This window comes from Stenella coeruleoalba, assembly GCF_951394435.1.
Source record: "Stenella coeruleoalba genome assembly, chromosome: 6".
NCBI classification, from domain to species: Eukaryota; Metazoa; Chordata; class Mammalia; order Artiodactyla; family Delphinidae; genus Stenella; species Stenella coeruleoalba.
Genome location: NC_137151.1, coordinates 47,053,642 through 47,071,709, shown reverse-complemented (window position 1 = coordinate 47,071,709; position 18,068 = coordinate 47,053,642). Strand labels below are relative to the sequence as shown.

Sequence of the window (18,068 nt, the reverse complement as noted above, 5' to 3'; positions counted from 1 at the left end):
AAAAAATGTAATAGGTTAAGATAAAGTTCCTTTCCTCGGTAGGATCATGAAAATAAACCTTCAAAATTCACCCTGAGAGTCTATTTAGTGGATAATGAAAAATTAAGGAGAAGAGGATATACTTTTAACAAAGTGACAACTTACCTGATATGCCATTCTTGCTGGTGTTCAATAAAGCTACAGATGCTGCAGAAACTCTTTTATTGTTCACAGTCTGCCCTGGTTTTCTTGAGGTACATTCTTCACTATCACTGTCCTGTAAATTTAGTAGCCTTGGCTGGAAACACTGTAGTCGACATGATCTGATATTGCTTAATATTTCAGAAAGGGACAGTCTATTTTCACAATGTTTACTGGAAGCATTGGTCCGAGAGAAATTAGAAGAAAAGTCTATAGTTTGGGAAGCGCTTGAAAAACCATTCAGCATTTCAGGGTCTATCTGTTTCAGGACTGGGTCATGTTCTGTGGATATCCGGTCCATTATGACCCTGAAAAGCAATATAAAGCCAAATATTACCTAGAAGAACTTAACAACATTTTCTTTATACCCTCCCTTCCAGCTTGTAAACAAAAATCAGGTCAAAACAAATAGTTTACCTTCCACCTCTGCCAATTCGCCTCCTTGCAAATCCTATACATCTTCTCGGGACTGTGAGCATTGTAAGGCAATGCCTGTATCTCAACTTATCCAAATCTACCAATTCTGAATTTTCAAACGAATGGTTAGTTTGGTCCAAACGAGGCTGCAAAAAAAAATAAATAAATAAAAATAAAATAAAAAAAAAACTCATGGAATGATTCTGAAATGAAGAAAAGTTAAATCATGATAAAAATAAAGTAACTACAGCATTAGCAGAGCAATTAAAATTTAGATATAAAACTTTAAAATTAGGGTTTAAATATTAACCAGGTAAAATTCTACAAAACTGACTTAAAAGTTCACTCACCAAAATAACTCAAACTAAATTTAGTTTATGACTACAAATACATTTAAGATAATATTATATTTTAAAAGAAATATATCTTTAAAGAATAATGTGGCTTTTAACATTTATGTAGAAAAGTAGAGATAATGAAGTTAGTAATTTATAGACTTCCTACAGAGATAAACTAGAAGGAAATTTTTTGGAGTAAAAATTGCACTTCAAGAAGGTATGCATGTGGCAAATCATACTTCCTCTTTACTTGTAAGAACATACAGTCCATTTCTTTGCCTTCCTATTTCTTCTAGCATTCTATTTTTCTATGTTACCACTTTCTGTCTCCTTTTTCTCAAACACATAACTTATAAACAATTCTCTACACCTCCCCTACATTAAATACATACACACACACACACACACCTGAAAAAGCTGTAAGTGTATATGTTTACCATAATGCAACAAGACAAAAGGTCTCCAAAAGCCATATATGAGAGCCATCCTCACTACTCCATCGTTACACCTTACTTGAAACCTTAGCATCTGGAAGTGAGGGTCATTCCTTGATAAAATATGCACCAAAACTTGACTTAACAGCACAAAGCATTTTCTAAGTGGGACAAAAAGTTATGAATATAATTATTTGACAATATATTGCCATGGGGGAGGTTTAAAAATGATTCCTTTATGTTTGATACTTACTGGGTTTGTATGGAAAAGATGGGCTTGCCCAAAAGTAAATTTCAATAAACACTCATCAGCCATCTAGGGTTCCATTAGAGATTCTGGGCTCACCTAACTCCAGCAATGACATAGTGAGTAGCTGTCGTAACTGCTGAAGTAATAGTTAAAGCCCAAAGTGAGCTAGATTTCTAAAATACGAGCAGTTATCAATTTCCAAATAAAGGGTTCTGATCTCCTTTGAAAGGACTCAGTACCTTCGAGCATCTTTTACTGGTATCTGCATAGGGGATATTAAATAAAAAATGCTGATTGACTTCCCATTTTAGATCAAGACTAAGTCACCCTGACATGAGTTACCTGTTAATTCCAGTTCACAAAAACACCACAAAAAATAAAGTTCTTACAGCATAATACTGGCATCCTGCCCGCCTCCTGAAAGCACAGGGACCATCAGGATCATTTTCTTCTTCAGGTTCTGATATTGGGGACGGTACCTAGAAAAAGAGGCATGAAGCATTCCATTTAGGAGTTATCAAAAGTCAACAATCTTTGTAATGGTCTAAAATTAGAATCTGATCACAAACAGTGAATCACTCCTATATTACATACAGTAGGCAGTGAATTCCCCAAAACATTTAAAGATTAGCAAAATTTTTCTATGGTTAAAAATCATTATTCTTAATGGACTGGTTCTTGCAGGTAAGCTCACATGGTATTATTGCCTAACTGTTTCTGAACATGCAAGGATTATAGGCTTAAAAAGAATTAGTATGGTTTTTATATATCCCATTTACATTTTGTAAATATTATACGTGGCCATAAATACTTTGTAATAATAGTTATGCTTCACCTATAAGTAGAGATGTTTTTACACAATAACTTTATTTCTCTATAATAAAGCCCAAAACTAAAAAAAGGTTTATGAATAGCCTCCCATCCCCAAAAGCCAAAAAGGTCATACATTTCACTCAAAGGGGAGTCCCTTATTTCCCCTCATTTTTATAAATCACTTTTTAAATTTAGCAGATCAGAAGCAGAGAATCAGAAGAGGAAAGAGGACCCGCTAAAAGGTAAGCAGACTGGTTGCAGAGAGAAGTACTAAGCCCACCACCTGACAGCAAAAGAATAAAGACTTTCAAAAAGCTGTCACATATTAAAAAGCATAGGACCAAGTGATACTAGGTCAAATATCCCTACATAATCTGAGTGGACCTCTAGGGCAGCACTGATATATTATACAACAGCAAACTTTATAAATGTCATCAAAAACAGATTAAATGAAATACAAATATACTCTGATATGGCAGGGAAATAATATGGTTTAGATAAATTTCTACCCATAATGGTTAAAATTAAAAAAAAAAAGTTTTAGTACTTAAGTTTCAGTTGTCTCGCAATTTCACTTTGGAGTACATCTCTTTTTCTGACAACGCTGACTCAACCATATTTACTTGCAAATTACCTCACGAATCCCTCTCTTCCTATTTTGAGAGGAAAAATGCTTTCTCCACATTATTTCCAAACTGTGGTAATTACCACTGAGCAGGGTCATCCAGGGGAGAAAGGCATTTGTTTGAGGTTCCAATATACCTCCACCAACACTATGGGGGAGACACAGAAATAGTAAGCTGGGGCTAATTCTTCTTCCTGGGGAACAAAACCCAAACCTGAAATTTGAAAGGAAATCCCAAATGTGAATTTTACACTTTGATTCCTTTACAAATCATCTACCTCTTTTAAAATATATACAGGAGATGTCACAAAGCCTCAGAAATTTTTTGCATCCCTTCCTCCTGACTACCCCAGGAGGGGATTCCAGGATTTGGTCTGAGACATAGGAAGAGAGAGCTGATGTTAGGAGAATCAGAAGCATGATCGAGAAGAGACTGGGTTTTTATTCTGCTCTGCTGCAAATCAGTTGGAGAAGTCTGGTTAAAATGCTTGTTCTCTTAAGGCTCCCTATTCCTTTGTTCTTGTTTATTGGACAAAGAAGAAGCATATATTATTTTAATTATCTTTTTAGCAATAAAATCCTGATTTTGTAAGAGCTACATTCTAAATAGCTGCCTCACTGAATAATGTCCAACTCTAGGTACATGCCTACCTACAGTTTAGCAACAGGGGAATACCATTCTAAAAATTAATGTTGTCAAAGACCTAGTATAAGGACTCAGAGGAACCTAAAAGTTTCAAAATGCAATTTCATGTGGGAATGGGGACTATATGAATAAACATATGAATTTAGACCAGAAATGAAGATCCCTTAATAGATGAGGAATATATGACTAGTATGCTGAGTGTGTCTATCAGGATGGATGGACTGATTCTAGCAATAAGGGAAAAGTTTCTACTGGACATAGTATCCCCCTGGCATCATTCTTAAAGGGCTGGGAGTGTACAGCAAAACTTTACTGGCTTTTATAAATGCATTTATCTAACTATGTCATTTCTTACTTAAAATTCTTTAAGAACTTCTCAGTATATATAATGTCGATAGAGGCCATTTGCCATCTGACTACTACTCCAGGCATCATTCCGTTCACCTCCCTTCCCCTTTGTGTTTTATGCTCCAGCAATGCCAAACTGCTAGCAGTTCCCTCTAATATGCTGTTTTCTCTGCCTTGAGGCCTTCCCTACATCTTCTACCTGGGAAAGACCTACTATTTGTTCTCTCATTCCTTCAAATGTCATCTAATTAATGTCCCATGACTATTCAAAGCCCTGCCTGAGTCTAACTACATGATCCTCTGACAATTTTAATAAATGGTTTCATTTAAGTGCTTTTTAAGGGCATACGAAATTAAACACATTTTTGTGCATTTGTTACAACGCGTACGAATGCTAAAATATTATCTGGGGTAGAAAAACTAAATCATCTACAAAAGAATAAAACTAATATAATCTAGCCAAAGGGGACAAGTTTTATGTAAACTCTAGATTTTAAATAGTTACAACAACAAGGTGTTTTATGAACTGTCTTGCTTCCAAACATATCTGTCATGTTGGTTAAAAAAAAAATGTTTTTTAAATCAAGTAAGTCAAAATGTTAAAATATGATAAAGCTTGTTATAGTACTCTCTTTAGGTTGCCTACAACATACAGAAAAGAAAAAAGGAGGGCATTGCTAGATCAGGTGCTAAACAATGTATGTTTTAAATTGATCCTTTAATATATAAAATAAGGTCTTGTTTTAAAGATAGCACATATGAAACAAAAATTAAGATTTTTACACTGCAAACATTTTGCTATAAAACTGTTGTGATATAACCAAATAATTATTTTCACAAGTTAAAACTTGAACCAGTTCTAAATTTTCTTTAGAATCAAATAGTTATTGCCAAACAAATTAGCAGAATTTACATTAAAAGTTGTAAAATACAATGCTGGTGGAATTATTGTTGGTGAATATTTACAATGATGTATTAAATGTCTTAAAATATTTATAATCTTTAGTTCAGGAATTCCATTTCTAATAATCTATTTTAAATACAGAGGGAAGAGGTAGAGATGTCAATTTTTGTAAAAGGGAAAGCTGAAAACCACCTAAATGCTACACAACAGAATAAACTTTATTCAACTGATAGAAAATAACAGAAGCAAATACCATTTCAGTAACAAACATAAATAACGTGGAAACTGTTTATGTCATAACATTAGGTGAAGAAAGCAAGAATCAAAACTCTAAGATGTCAATTATGTTTTAAAATATAGCAATACAAAAGACTAGAGGAAAATGTCTTTAAAATAGTTTTAAAACAAGCACCTGTGGAAATTCATCTTCATCTGAGCTGTGAAAGTCATACTGCTTAATGTCACTCTTATTGATCACAGGCAGTGTCTCAGGAGCGGGCTGCTGAGACGCTAGCAAGGCCTCTGCTTTAGGCTTCTTTGGGTACTTCTTCTTTTGACGAACCACATCAGAAGCCTCTTCTTTCAAAGACAAATGATGCGGGTGCTGTTTACATGACGATTTTTCCCCCAAAAGGAAGAAATGAAAATCATTTTAGAAAGCACGAAAAACTATACTGCTCTTTAAAAAACATACATTTTTACCCCAGAGGTGATTTTACTTTCTGGTTTTAATATGCAAAAATTATTATGTGACCATAAACTGAAAAATGTTTTGCTTTCACAAATTACAGTGAAAAATAATTATGACACTTAAATTTACTTTTTACATTGTTATCAATACTTAAACTAAGATGTTAATGATTTTTAAAAATTGTTCTATTATGCAATCCAGCATTTAAAAAGTATTTAAATTATATTTTAATTTTATTTAAATCTACTAATTAATGATGAAAATTAACAACTATTTTTATTTTTAAAATGACTTGAATTAGATTATAAATTCATAATTCATTTCTATGCTCATTTTCAATTTTTAAAAATGCCTACATGTGGGGTAACTTTTTTGAGACAGATAAGCTTATTAATTAGGAAAAAAACTTCACTTTTTCAAATGAATAATTACTGCCTCAACTGAACAATAATCAAACTGTTCTCAGGTACCCCAGAGTTCAGTGGTGGTATGTGAGAGGCCATCTGGCAAAGAGACTGACTGATGGGGTGGGTTCTAGCACCCACCTCTCCTCAACAGAGCAGCTCTGTTTCTGTTTTAACATATTGCCATTCTTTTTTTTTCTTTTTTTGGCAGTACGCAGGCCTCTCACTGCCGTGGCCTCTCCCGTTGCGGAGCACAGGCTCCAGATGCGCAGGCTCAGCGGCCATGGCTCACGGGCCCAGCCGCTCAGCGGCATGTGGGATCTTCCCGGACCACGGCACGAACCAGTGTCCCCTGCATCGGCAGGCGGACTCTCAACCACTAAGCCACCAGGGAAGCCCTTGGCATTCTTTTAATAGATAGAGATCTACTACTTTAAAAAGTTTGAAAATGACTGTTCTAAGCATCGAAGTACAAGCACTATGAAAGTGTAAAAATATTGAGGAAGTTATACCTTTCCCCATGTAGCTCAGATTTTTGTAAAAACTACTTTAGGGTCAAAAATGTTACACGTGATGAAAATGTTGCTTAAATGCCAAGTTACTGAGATATAAATGGTTTTATACAATGGATGTAGCTATGACATCAAAAAGAAACCCCCAACTTCTCAGAAACTACTTATATTTTAAGGTGGGATGTGTGACAAAGGAAATATAGTTAACTATGTGAAACAGGGTAGAGCAACAATGGATGCAACCATATTTCTAAAATTAATATTTAAATAGGGTGGGTGTTTAATCTTAAAGATGATCTAAAATAAGAATCAATATATAACAAAGGCTGATTCTGTCAGTAATTTGGGGTTGAGATTTTCATATTCTATGCCTACCAATAATATGCCTTGGAAAAGCATTGATTTATCTAAAAAGGATTTTTTAAAATAATGTACAAAATGACATTTATTGTATTGTTTATGGCGAAGCAAGTGTGATTTAAAGGGTAGGTGGGCTAGATGCCTGTGATTAATAAGAAAGAACTTTGCTGTTTGAATTGACATGAGTTGAATAATGGAGGAGTCTTCCTGCTCCACATTCTTCCTTGACCTTTAGGAATGAACCCATGAAAACTGAGGATTGTGCACATTTTTAAAAGATGAATTTTCCACAAACACCCTAAGTCACTTTTAAAATCTTGCTACACAGTACAGCTCTACTGTCTAAATGCTCAGCCAATAACCTGTTTCTTTTTAAAATCTAAGCTCCTTAAAGGTTTTATTAATTTTTGTATTTTTCAACTGAATACTTTAATATTCACTTGGAACAGTGAATAATGAATAAATATAATTCTTCAGTCTAAGAAACTAAAGTAATTACTAGTGCTCTTTATTAGGAAGAAACTGTGATCCAGAAGTTATAGGACTTTTTCAAGTCAAGACAGATAGCAACTGATAAATGCTGGTTATGGCAATGGTGATGACAAAAAGAATAACTTCCAATAGTCTCAATGAGGAAAGCTTTAATTTTAGATTTTGATGCCTGCCACTACGATGCAGGATTTGCTAAGGCTCGTGATAATAACTAAGCTTTAATTACCCATATTCTATAAAGAAGCAGACAGCATAGTTGAAAGCACACTGTCTTTGATGTTAGACCTAGACTCTGCCACTTAACAACTTTATGATCTGGAAGTCACACAGAGGTAAAAATCTATCTCAAAGGGAAGTTATAAGGATTAATGAATCAACGTGTGTATAAAAAATCCTAGCAAAGTGCTTGGCAAAAAGTAGGAACTCAAGCATGTTAATAACTTTCTTCTTTAACCAAACTATTATAAGACAACTTCAGAAAACAACTATCTGATCAATACTACCATAGATGCTTCTCCCCAGAAGATACTCACCTTAGTTTTACATTCTTGGACTTTGTGATGATTTCCATTATGATGAGTTGCTGGAGTGGCATATAACTCTTTTTCTGATCTATTGATCTTCACTTCATTAAGGATTTCACCACCATAGTCTCCCAAATGATATCTTGAAAAGGAAATAATATATAAGAAAATGTTACAGTTTAAAAATAAAAAAGAAATAAAAAACCAATGATACTTCATTTACTTGCCAAACAGAGCCAACAATTAATCAGATTATTCTTTTTTTTTTTTTTTATTTTGCGGTACGCGGGCCTCTCACTGTTGTGGCCTCTCCCGTTGCGGAGCACAGGCTCCGGACGCGCAGGCTCAGCGGCCATGGCTCACGGGCCCAGCTGCTCTGCAGCATGTGGGATCTTCCCGGACCGGGGCACGAACCCGTGTCCCCTGCATCGGCAGGTGGACTCTCAACCACTGCGCCACCAGGGAAGCCCAATCAGATTATTCTTAAGAGAGAAAATTTACGGGAATAAAGAAGCCCATATTTGGGATTTAGTAAAAACAAAACCATCCCCCACCCCCACCCATCTAATCTCTAAGGGACACAGAAGACGGAATCCTCATATATTTTATATTTTCAAGCACTAGGAAATGATGTTTAGAATGCTTACCTCAGTAAACACACAAAATTTTGTTAGGTTTAGCACAGTCTACTTAATTATGTAGGAAAAGGATGATTACATCAGAGAATACATTTTCAAAATGCAATGAAACAAGTATTTCCTAACTAATCAGAAAATAAAATCAAATAAACATTTATCTCTCTCAAATTTTGTTTAATAGAAACTTTAATTCAGAGAACTGGATAAAATGATCTCCAAGTTCTTTTCTAAATACAACTCAATGATTCTGCAACAACAACAAAAAATTACATATAACGGATCTACACTACACACAAAAATATCCCCCAAATTTGCAACCCGAACTGGTAACTTAATCTGATTTTTAAAACAAAAAAGTAGTAATCACAATTTTCAAAAAATGTAGATTTTGTTATATAATCAATTTCAGTTGTTATAAAGCTTAAATTTGGTTACATTTTGCCTATCATTTGACTAAAGCTGTTACTGGTTTGTAATAGTAGCAATGTTACCTTTTTTCCACAACTTCTAAGGTTAAGTGCAATAATTCTCGTTTTGTTTTCTCTCTTCTCTTAATCATTTCCAAAATTGTTATAGCTCTACTAAACTCTCGTCTCAGCTTCAACATCTTTTCATAAGAGGCTTCATCATTCTTACGATTCTATTGAAAATAACAAGTTTAGAAGAATAAATCCAATTGTCCACATTTCCAGCTTCATTCAACAAAATCTTATCAGACCCAAATTCATTCTATAAAAGCAAAATGTTAAAAAATCATCTAAAAAGCAACTACATTAAGAGGACCTATTTAACTCTGAAAATAAAAGTATAAGCAAATATCTCAATAAATATTAAAAAAAAATGTCGCCAGCTGTTGAAAAGATGGAATGACATAGAAGGGATAATTCCAATGTAAATAAAATTTTTAAAGTCTGTCTGAAACAAAACCTACTATATCAGAAAAATGCAGTCTTTTCATTTGGTTACAAGGTATTTTGCAATGACAGAGGGAAAGAGTTGTCAAATCAAGGTTACCTAAAAATAGCTAAAATGAGAAGCTTATTTGGGGGCTGGACAGTTCAATACACTACAGTGTAAACAATCATAATGATAAGCAAAGCTTCACTTCAGAAACTCAGATATAAAACTGATTATGGGATATAAAGGATCTCAAGGAATCGAATGATCATGCTTCAGTGTAGTAACACCTAATTACAGAGTAGAAAAGACATCCAGTGAAAAGTCTGAATTTCATTAGAAGTTCTTACTTTGAACTGTAAGAAGTAACTTGAACTAACTCACAGGTGAAAGTCCTATCATAACTAGAGAAGGCTCAATTGTAATTAGCAGCATCATTTGCATATAAAAGTAACTGTTAATAAAAATATTTTGTTCAATCAAATATCCACAGAATACTTACTTTATATTAGGCATGGAACTATTTGTTTTAAAATAGACCACTACCACCCCTCATTCTATATGTCTAGACAGACTGCATTTAAGCAAGCTTTCCATACCTGACTTAATAAAGCAATATGACATTAGAAAGAACCCAAAGAAAGCCAGGTTTCATACTGGAGGATTATAAAAGAGAAAATAAAACTTGAGAAAGATTCAAAGTTTTACTTTTTTCCTTTTGTGTATAGTTACTTGTATTTGAAAATTAATCATCACCTATAAAACATTACCTAAACTAAGTCCCATTAAGGTAGTGCATACTGAATATTAAAAAATACTATGTTAATAAATCATTCTTTTATCTTATCCAAAGGAAATCAATCTTTTTTCCCCCTTCAGCAGTACTATGTGAGAAAAGGCAAAAATCTAAAGCATGGTATTAAGCAAATATTTTTTTGTAACCAGGCAGCAATAATACCTTCCGAATGAAAAAAAACTAACATTACCAAGAGCAAATATTAAAAGTGCTCACTCTGTACAAAGTATTGCACATGTCCCCTATGCTCAAAAGGCTTAAAGTCTAATAAGAATGAGAGATATACAGATTCAAAAGATGAATAATAATAGCAGCTGAACCAAAAGTGCACCAGAACCTTTTAAAATTGTCCTCCTTTTCACTAAGGGTTCCTCTTGGACTGCATGCTTCTCTCCTTTCTTACTCATTCATTTCCCGCTCTCTTTAGGCCCAAATAACTAGTGTTCCTAATTTTTCTTTACCCCAGTCCTGCCCTTTCTGCTCTACTTTGTAACCTTTTATTGTGAAATAATTTCAGATTACAAAAAAGTTACAAAAAAAGTATAAAGAATTCCCATATATCTTCATTCAGATTCTCCAAAGGTTAATATTTTACACTTGCTTTATGTATCTCTCTTTATGTATGTATCTATATATGTATGTACATACACATCGTTATGGACCGAATGTTTGCATCTCCTGATAACTCATATGTTGAAATCCTAACTCTCCAATGTGATTTTTATTTGGAGGTAAGGCCTTTGGGAGTCCTGTAGAATGGATTAGTACCCTAAGAGACCCCAGAGAGATCTCTTGCCCCATCTGCCATGTGAGGACACAGCAAGAGGACCATCTATGAAACAGAAAGTGGTCCCTCAATAGTCACCAAATCTGATGGTACCTGGAACTTGGACTTCCCAACCTCCAGAACTGAGAAATAAATGTTTGCTGTTTAAGCCACCCAGTCTAATGCATTCTTGTTACAACAGCTCAAATGAACTAAGACACAATATACATGTATATATATAAACACATACACACATACATAAACTATTAGCAATGGTGTTTTAAATATTTTCGAGAAAAGTTGAAGATATAATGCTCCTTTATCCCCTAAACACTTTAATATATTTTCTAAAAACAATGATAATCTCTTATACAATCACAGTACCATTATCGAAATCAGAAAATTAACATTGATATAAAAACTATTACTTAACTTACTGACTTTATTCATATTTCACCAATTGTCCCATTAATGTCCTTCACAGCAAGAAATAGTTATATACATATTTTATATATTTATATAATGTTGCTATAAAGGACATTAATGGGACAATAATAACTTTATTATTAAAATTCATTAATAATAATAAATTCTTTTTCCTGGTCTAGGACCCGATTCAGGATTAAAATTGCGTTTAGCTGTCATGTCTCTTTACTCTCCTATAATTTGGAATAGTTCCTCTGTCTTTCTATGGTGATCATAACCTTGATAGTTTCAAAGAGCAGAAGCCACTTATTTTTGTAGAATGTTCCTCAGTTTGGGTTTCTTTGATGTTTTTCCACAATTAAATTCATGTTGTAAACTTTTGGTAGGACCATCACAGAAGAGATACTGTGTCTCTCACTCAGCATATCAGGAGTTAAATGATACCTATTTGTCCCATTACTGCCCCATTGATCACTTGATTAAGATGGTGCTTGCCAGATTTCTCTAGTCAAATTAGTATTTTTCCTTTTTTAGTTAAAAAGTATGCTGTGGGACTTACATAAGCATCTTGTTTCTCATCAAATTTCCCCCATCAGTTTAGCTTCCATTAATTCTAACTTTTGCCAGAAACAATTGCTACTATGGTGGTTGCCAAATGGTGATTTTTGAACTCCATCATTCCACTGACATTTATAAGTTGGAAATCTATGGTAAGGAAAAGTGTTCTCTTTCATCAATCAATCAATCAATCAATCAATCATCTACTTATCCATCTATCCATCCATCCATTTACATCAGTATAGACTCATGGGTTACTTTATGGGTTATAATCCATTACTCTCCTTATTTTGACATACAAACTTGCCCACATCTGATCAGCAGGGTCACCCTTTAAGCTGGCTCCTGAGGCCTTCTAACATGGCTCCAACATTCTTCAATCACATTCTTATATTCTGGCAAAGCAGAATGTTCCAAGCTTATCTTTATGCTTTCCTAGCACCAGACCTAAAATCATTTTTCTAAGGAGTCCTGGTTCCCTTTAATGGAAAATAGTATTTAAAATCAAGATTTACATGCGAGTGTAATTGCTTCTATACCCTCTCGCAAACAGAGCTAGGAAATAAGCCTGTAATATATTTATGTACATACCCATGCATAGATCTATATCTATTTCTAGCTGTATCAATATTAAAAACTGTAAGTTCATACTGACATCTTTTCTGTGCTTTTAAGATGGCCCTACTCCCTATATTCAAATCTACTCAATTCCCTTTACCCTTCTTCACAACTGTCTCTGCTTGGAGCAAATTCCTGTCTTCTTGTTCCAGTTACATATTATAGTTCTGACCAACTGCCAAATCTATAGGGAAGTGGCTTTCAAACTGCTGTAATTTAGAGTTAACTATAGATCTTTTTAAACCAAGGCTAATTCACGAGTGATTGTTATGTGCAGCCAGACTGAGAACCACTACCCTGGAAGTTTCCTCTCCTAACTATCTTGCCACACAGAGGGAGGAGAGAAGGCACAAACGCTAACAGTTTTACCTATGGGGTTAAACATATAAACGTATATGCTGATTCAAGACTTCCCAGTCAGTGCACTCAGAGATGCTGGTACCTTAACACCATGTCATTTGAGAATGTCCTAAAGCACTTAACCACTCCCAAACTAAACATTAGTTTAATGATTAAAATTAAATTATAGACTTCCAAGCAAATATTTCAGAAGTCCTTTACTCTAGCTTTTGCATCAGCTATATAAATGTTTTTACGTTTGTGGGAATAGAAAAGGAAGCAGAGGACCTCTGTTAGCTGGTATTCATTGTTGCATATCTCAATGCCTGACCACCTCCTGAACACCTAGGGTGTCCACTCTCGATTGCTTTCCTAACTTTCTCATTTTAAAACTCATACACATTTCTAAGCAGCAAGAGTGTACATGAAGGGGAATAGTTTTTGGTCCCATAACTGAAAACAGAGAGGAATAAAAATACCATTGGAAAAGAAAATATACCACCTTGGAGAGGAAGATGAAAATTAACAGGTAAGAGAAAGGGTAGGAATCAGAGTGTCAGGAAAATGCTGGCCTAGTTATTACACAATGGAGAAATGCCTAAACACAGGAACCTATTTCTAGCAATTCTCAAAACACACTGGTTAGAAAATAGTGATTTAACCTATTTAAGAATAAAACATATTTAAACATTTGTAATATTGTTTGTATGTCAATAAATACTGATAATTTTAAGTACTTCATACCCATTCACTAAAAGAAGCCCAACAGTACTTTTCCTTCAAAAGACATTGCTCTAAGTCTATCTTTTGCAATATATCTGAATCAATTACATTTCTTTTAAAAAGTAACTGGAAGTTCAGATTTTTTCAATAATCCAGATAAACCTCTCCTTCCTCATGTCCATATTTATAAAGCTTTACTGTATTTACAAACTCATCTCATTATAGTCTTTTCTAAACAATGCACTAAATCTTCAAGAAATAGCTAATATTTCCTTAGCTAAGAACCAACACACCAAACTGAAAATTCAGTCTGGGTTAGGGAATGTCATACACAATTGGGAAATCCAAGAAAGAGTTATAAAAACTCTGGTTGTTAACCAGTAGGGAAGTTTCCCCTATAATGTACTATCCCTGGCAGCTGTTATGCTTCACAGCTGTTATATTAACAGCTGACAAGGACAAGCATTCAAGAGAATGAGAAAGCATTCTCATTCAGGAGAAACAGGAATCCACAGAAAATGCTTTGCCTCCAATTATAATTCCTCATGGTTTTTACATTTATATGTTCCTAATATTCTGCAATGTTAGAGAATGTGTTACCATGTCTGATGTTTACCGTTAATTATGAGAAATGGAAGGCAGTGACTACCATCTGAAATAATGCTTTCTTCTATACTGTATCATTTCACAGCCTGAGACCCCATTTCTCTTAAAATTCTGGCTCATCTTGCTTCTGAAAGCCAGATTAGGACAAGTTTGTCAATTCGAAATCTGACACAACTGACAACTCAGAAAAGGAGAAAAAGGTTCCATTGTGTTACTTGCGACTGTTAGCAGAACAGGCTTGAAAATGAACCTTTCCCAACTTCCCATGACCCCACAGTAGTTAGAGGGAGTAAAGTCCATTTTCACATGCATGATTTAGAATATGGTTTCAAAGGAACTCTTAAGCTTCCCAAACAGAGGATATGTATCGAATGTACAGTTTACTGAAGAATTCAAAACTTCAGAGTTTTCTTCCTAACACGAATTTCCTCACATCACTTCAACTGCAAGCCTAAAATGGTATAACCAACAGATTTATAAAGCCCATAGGTATTAAATAAACATTGCAAACAACTGGGGGACAGAAGCTACTGAATAGCAGCCTTTCTAACATAAAGTTCAACAATGTCATTAGCTTCTCTTTATATTCGAATTACTGAAAATTACTCAAGCTATCAGCAAAATAAAAATATTGGTCTTAAATACTATCAAGGTACATTCAGTTAAATCTAATTTGCATATTACCTTTCTTTATTTTTTAAACATCTTTATTGGAGCATAATTGCTTTACAATGGTGTGTTAGTTTCTGCTTTATAACAAAGTGAATCAGTTATACATATACATATGTTCCCATATCTCTTCCTTCTTGCGTCTCCCTCCCTCCCACCCTCCCTATCCCCACCCCTCTAGGTGGACACAAAGCACATAGCTGATCTCCCTGTGCTATGTGGTTACTTCCCACTAGCTATCTATTTTACGTTTGGTAGTGTATATATGTCCATGCCACTCTCTCACTTTGTCACAGCTTACCCTTCCCCCTCCCCATATCCTCAAGTCCATGCTCTAGTAAGACGCAGACCTACTACAGCATATTACCTTTCGAGTTTGCATTTTCTCTGTTCTCCTCCGAAAGGCAACATAAGGGTCATTGTTGGTAGAGCCATCTCTTTTCTCTTGTTTTATCTGAGGAATGAGGGATGGTCCCCTGCAGTTTTTACGTTTTCTCACCCAGTAGTCATATACAGCTTTAATAAGGTAATCATCTTCGTTTAGCAGCAGTTTTGCTTCTTGAAGTGTTACAAGCTAAATAAAAAATAAAAATGTCATCAACTACAATGCTTAAAAAAAATTAAAATTAAACTATACCTACAGGAAAAAATGTGATCAGTCTAACAATTATGATCAGATACCATGATGGCAGAAAACACAATTCGAACAAAGACTTTATTAAGATTTACCAAAATTAGAATTTTGCCCTAAGAGGTAGTGCGTTCCACCACTTAAAATATTTAAGAAGCCTGGATTAATGATAAGACGACAACAGATTTATGACTCAGGAAAGTCTTGAACTGGAAGACATCCAGGGTCCTTCAAAATTCTGATATTCTGGGATTCCACACATTGGAGGATCTACTAGTTTTCAATAGTCTAGTAGCTTCTTTCAGTGTTTTTGTTTTTCAACAGAAACTAGAATTTACAGGTGGTTTCTTTTTACCTCCCTCCAAAATAAACTATGAATATTTTCCAACGTATTGCAACTAAATAAACACATGCCTCCTTTGAAATTGAAAAGGACAAACTTAGCATGTTTCCAGAAGTCTCAACACTATGCAATCTTGAATTTCTTGTACCAATTACATATATAAACAATTCCTCTAACAAAGCTGATTAAATACTAGAGAATCCTTGTTCTAAACACTCATTTTGTTAATGACATTGTCATGTCTGGGACAGTGGCATCTCAGGGATCTATTTCTCCTTTATCAGTGCAGCCAATATATGCTGACATTATCTCAAAGTAAAGTTTGTAGAAATTTGCTTGGTCACATCTGTTTCCTTGCTCCTTGTGAAGATCAGAGAGGCTAATCAGCTTTAGTAAGACGGATTAGGGGTTACACATATCCATTTATAGTGAAGCTTAGAAAAAGATTATGGAGTTTTAGAGCTGTGAACCCTTACTGAAGTGATGCTATCCCAATCTTTTTACTTTTATCATTCTAGAGATGAAGATTCATTTTCAAAACAAATTGAGATATCTCCTAAAAACTTGGAAATGAGGGGAAAATTTTTATCACTGAAATTTTAAGATCAACATACTAATCAATTTGCAGGTTGTAGGAATTCATTTGAAGAAAGCATGACTTAGCAAATAAATTTTTGCTATGATCTGACTTCTCATATTGGTATAACTTCATGGAATAAATGTAATAATCACCTGGACTTCCAGTCCTATGATGGTGCTTACTAAAGCTAATTAGTTGGTTTCTTATTATAATTTGGCTGCCAAGATGGTTTGACCACAGGAAGAGAATACAGACGGTATCAACTCAAGTATTCTAGTCCACATGACAATAAAATTATAAGTGGCCATTCTTTGGTTTATTCAAAGTCTCAGTGGAGTCAGCTTAACTGCATCTGAGACACCGAGTAACTTGACCTTTAAAGTGGAAAGCCGGAGCCTGAAACATGAGATCAAACCAAAAGAACCAATATTTCCAAACATCAACTTTAAGTGGACACTCTCCCACTGTTAGCTGAAGTTCTCTGGAATGGTGATGTGTGCCTCCAAAGTCTACAAGGACGGTGGCAAAATAAAAATAGAGCTTTCTGGATCTAACAAAATTCCACCAAATGCTTAGAGCATAGCATAACTGGTAGCTCTCATGTGCTCTGGGGACCAAAGGGAAACAATGCTGTGACATGCTATACGTGCTTCAGCTGTTTGGTCATTCTGCTTCTGATAAAATTTTATAACCTTCACTAATTAAATCAAGAACTTAATCTAACCTTTGAGTGGGGAGGAAGATAATCTCTTTCCTTCAACCAGCAGAGCAGTGGTGAGTTTCTTATATAACAACATTATCAAAATAACACTGCTTCCTATCTTCCTGCAGGAGGTGTCAGGAGATTAAAACACTGCCTCAGATTTTCTTCTCTGGTGCTTCTTGCCCCTGCTTTCAGAAATGTCCTTCTGCCTCATGCTTAAGTACCCTCTTTATATCTGAGGTAATAAGAATTCAATACACAGTTTAAACATCCTGACATTACTTTCCTATGTTAGCTGTAAGTCAACAACTGCTGTTTTTATATTGTCACATGGCCAATTTTTATTTTATTGGATAATTTTGGTTTTAGTCATTCTGTAAAACTTATCTTTAGCTATTCTAGGGCAACTAGTATCAGTGCCTCTCTGCTATCATGGTGACAGCATCAATTTGAGTGGACAAGAACTATTTACAGATAAAGTAGTCACAAATTATGTGACATGATTAAAAATCCACAAAAATCAGAATCCTACTACTTTTATACCTAAGGAAAAAGTTCTGCCATTTAGCATTTCATCTACTAGAAAGCAGTAGAAACCAGTATTCCAGTGGCAAAGGGGTCTGTGATAAATTTATTATTTCCAAGACAGCTCTGACTTACTTGATTTACTTATTTTGGGGGCTTAGGGATGGGAGATAAAAATTCTTCTTTTTCTAGACTGCAACAAGCTCCATCATTTAGTTTGCTTATATACAAAACTCATGGTCTAGCAATTTCAATAAATGCACAAATTTAATACACAAATGAATAAATTACATGTAAAAATTAATGCTTTTA

General features: G+C 34.6%; 1 protein-coding gene across 2 annotated transcripts in view; it reads right to left on the bottom strand.

Moving 5' to 3' along the window:
* EPC2 (enhancer of polycomb homolog 2) overlaps window positions 1-18,068 on the bottom strand; it is a 107,420-nt gene that overhangs the window by 13,865 nt on the left and 75,487 nt on the right. For both annotated transcript variants that reach the window (XM_079925005.1, XM_079925006.1), the window contains exons 4-10: window positions 15,342-15,548; window positions 9,068-9,216; window positions 7,948-8,080; window positions 5,368-5,559; window positions 2,009-2,098; window positions 598-743; window positions 145-488 (exon numbers count right to left, since the gene is read on the bottom strand). In XM_079925005.1, the coding sequence (XP_079781131.1) occupies window positions 145-488; window positions 598-743; window positions 2,009-2,098; window positions 5,368-5,559; window positions 7,948-8,080; window positions 9,068-9,216; window positions 15,342-15,548 (1,261 nt within the window). The remainder of the gene's footprint in view (window positions 1-144; window positions 489-597; window positions 744-2,008; window positions 2,099-5,367; window positions 5,560-7,947; window positions 8,081-9,067; window positions 9,217-15,341; window positions 15,549-18,068) is intronic.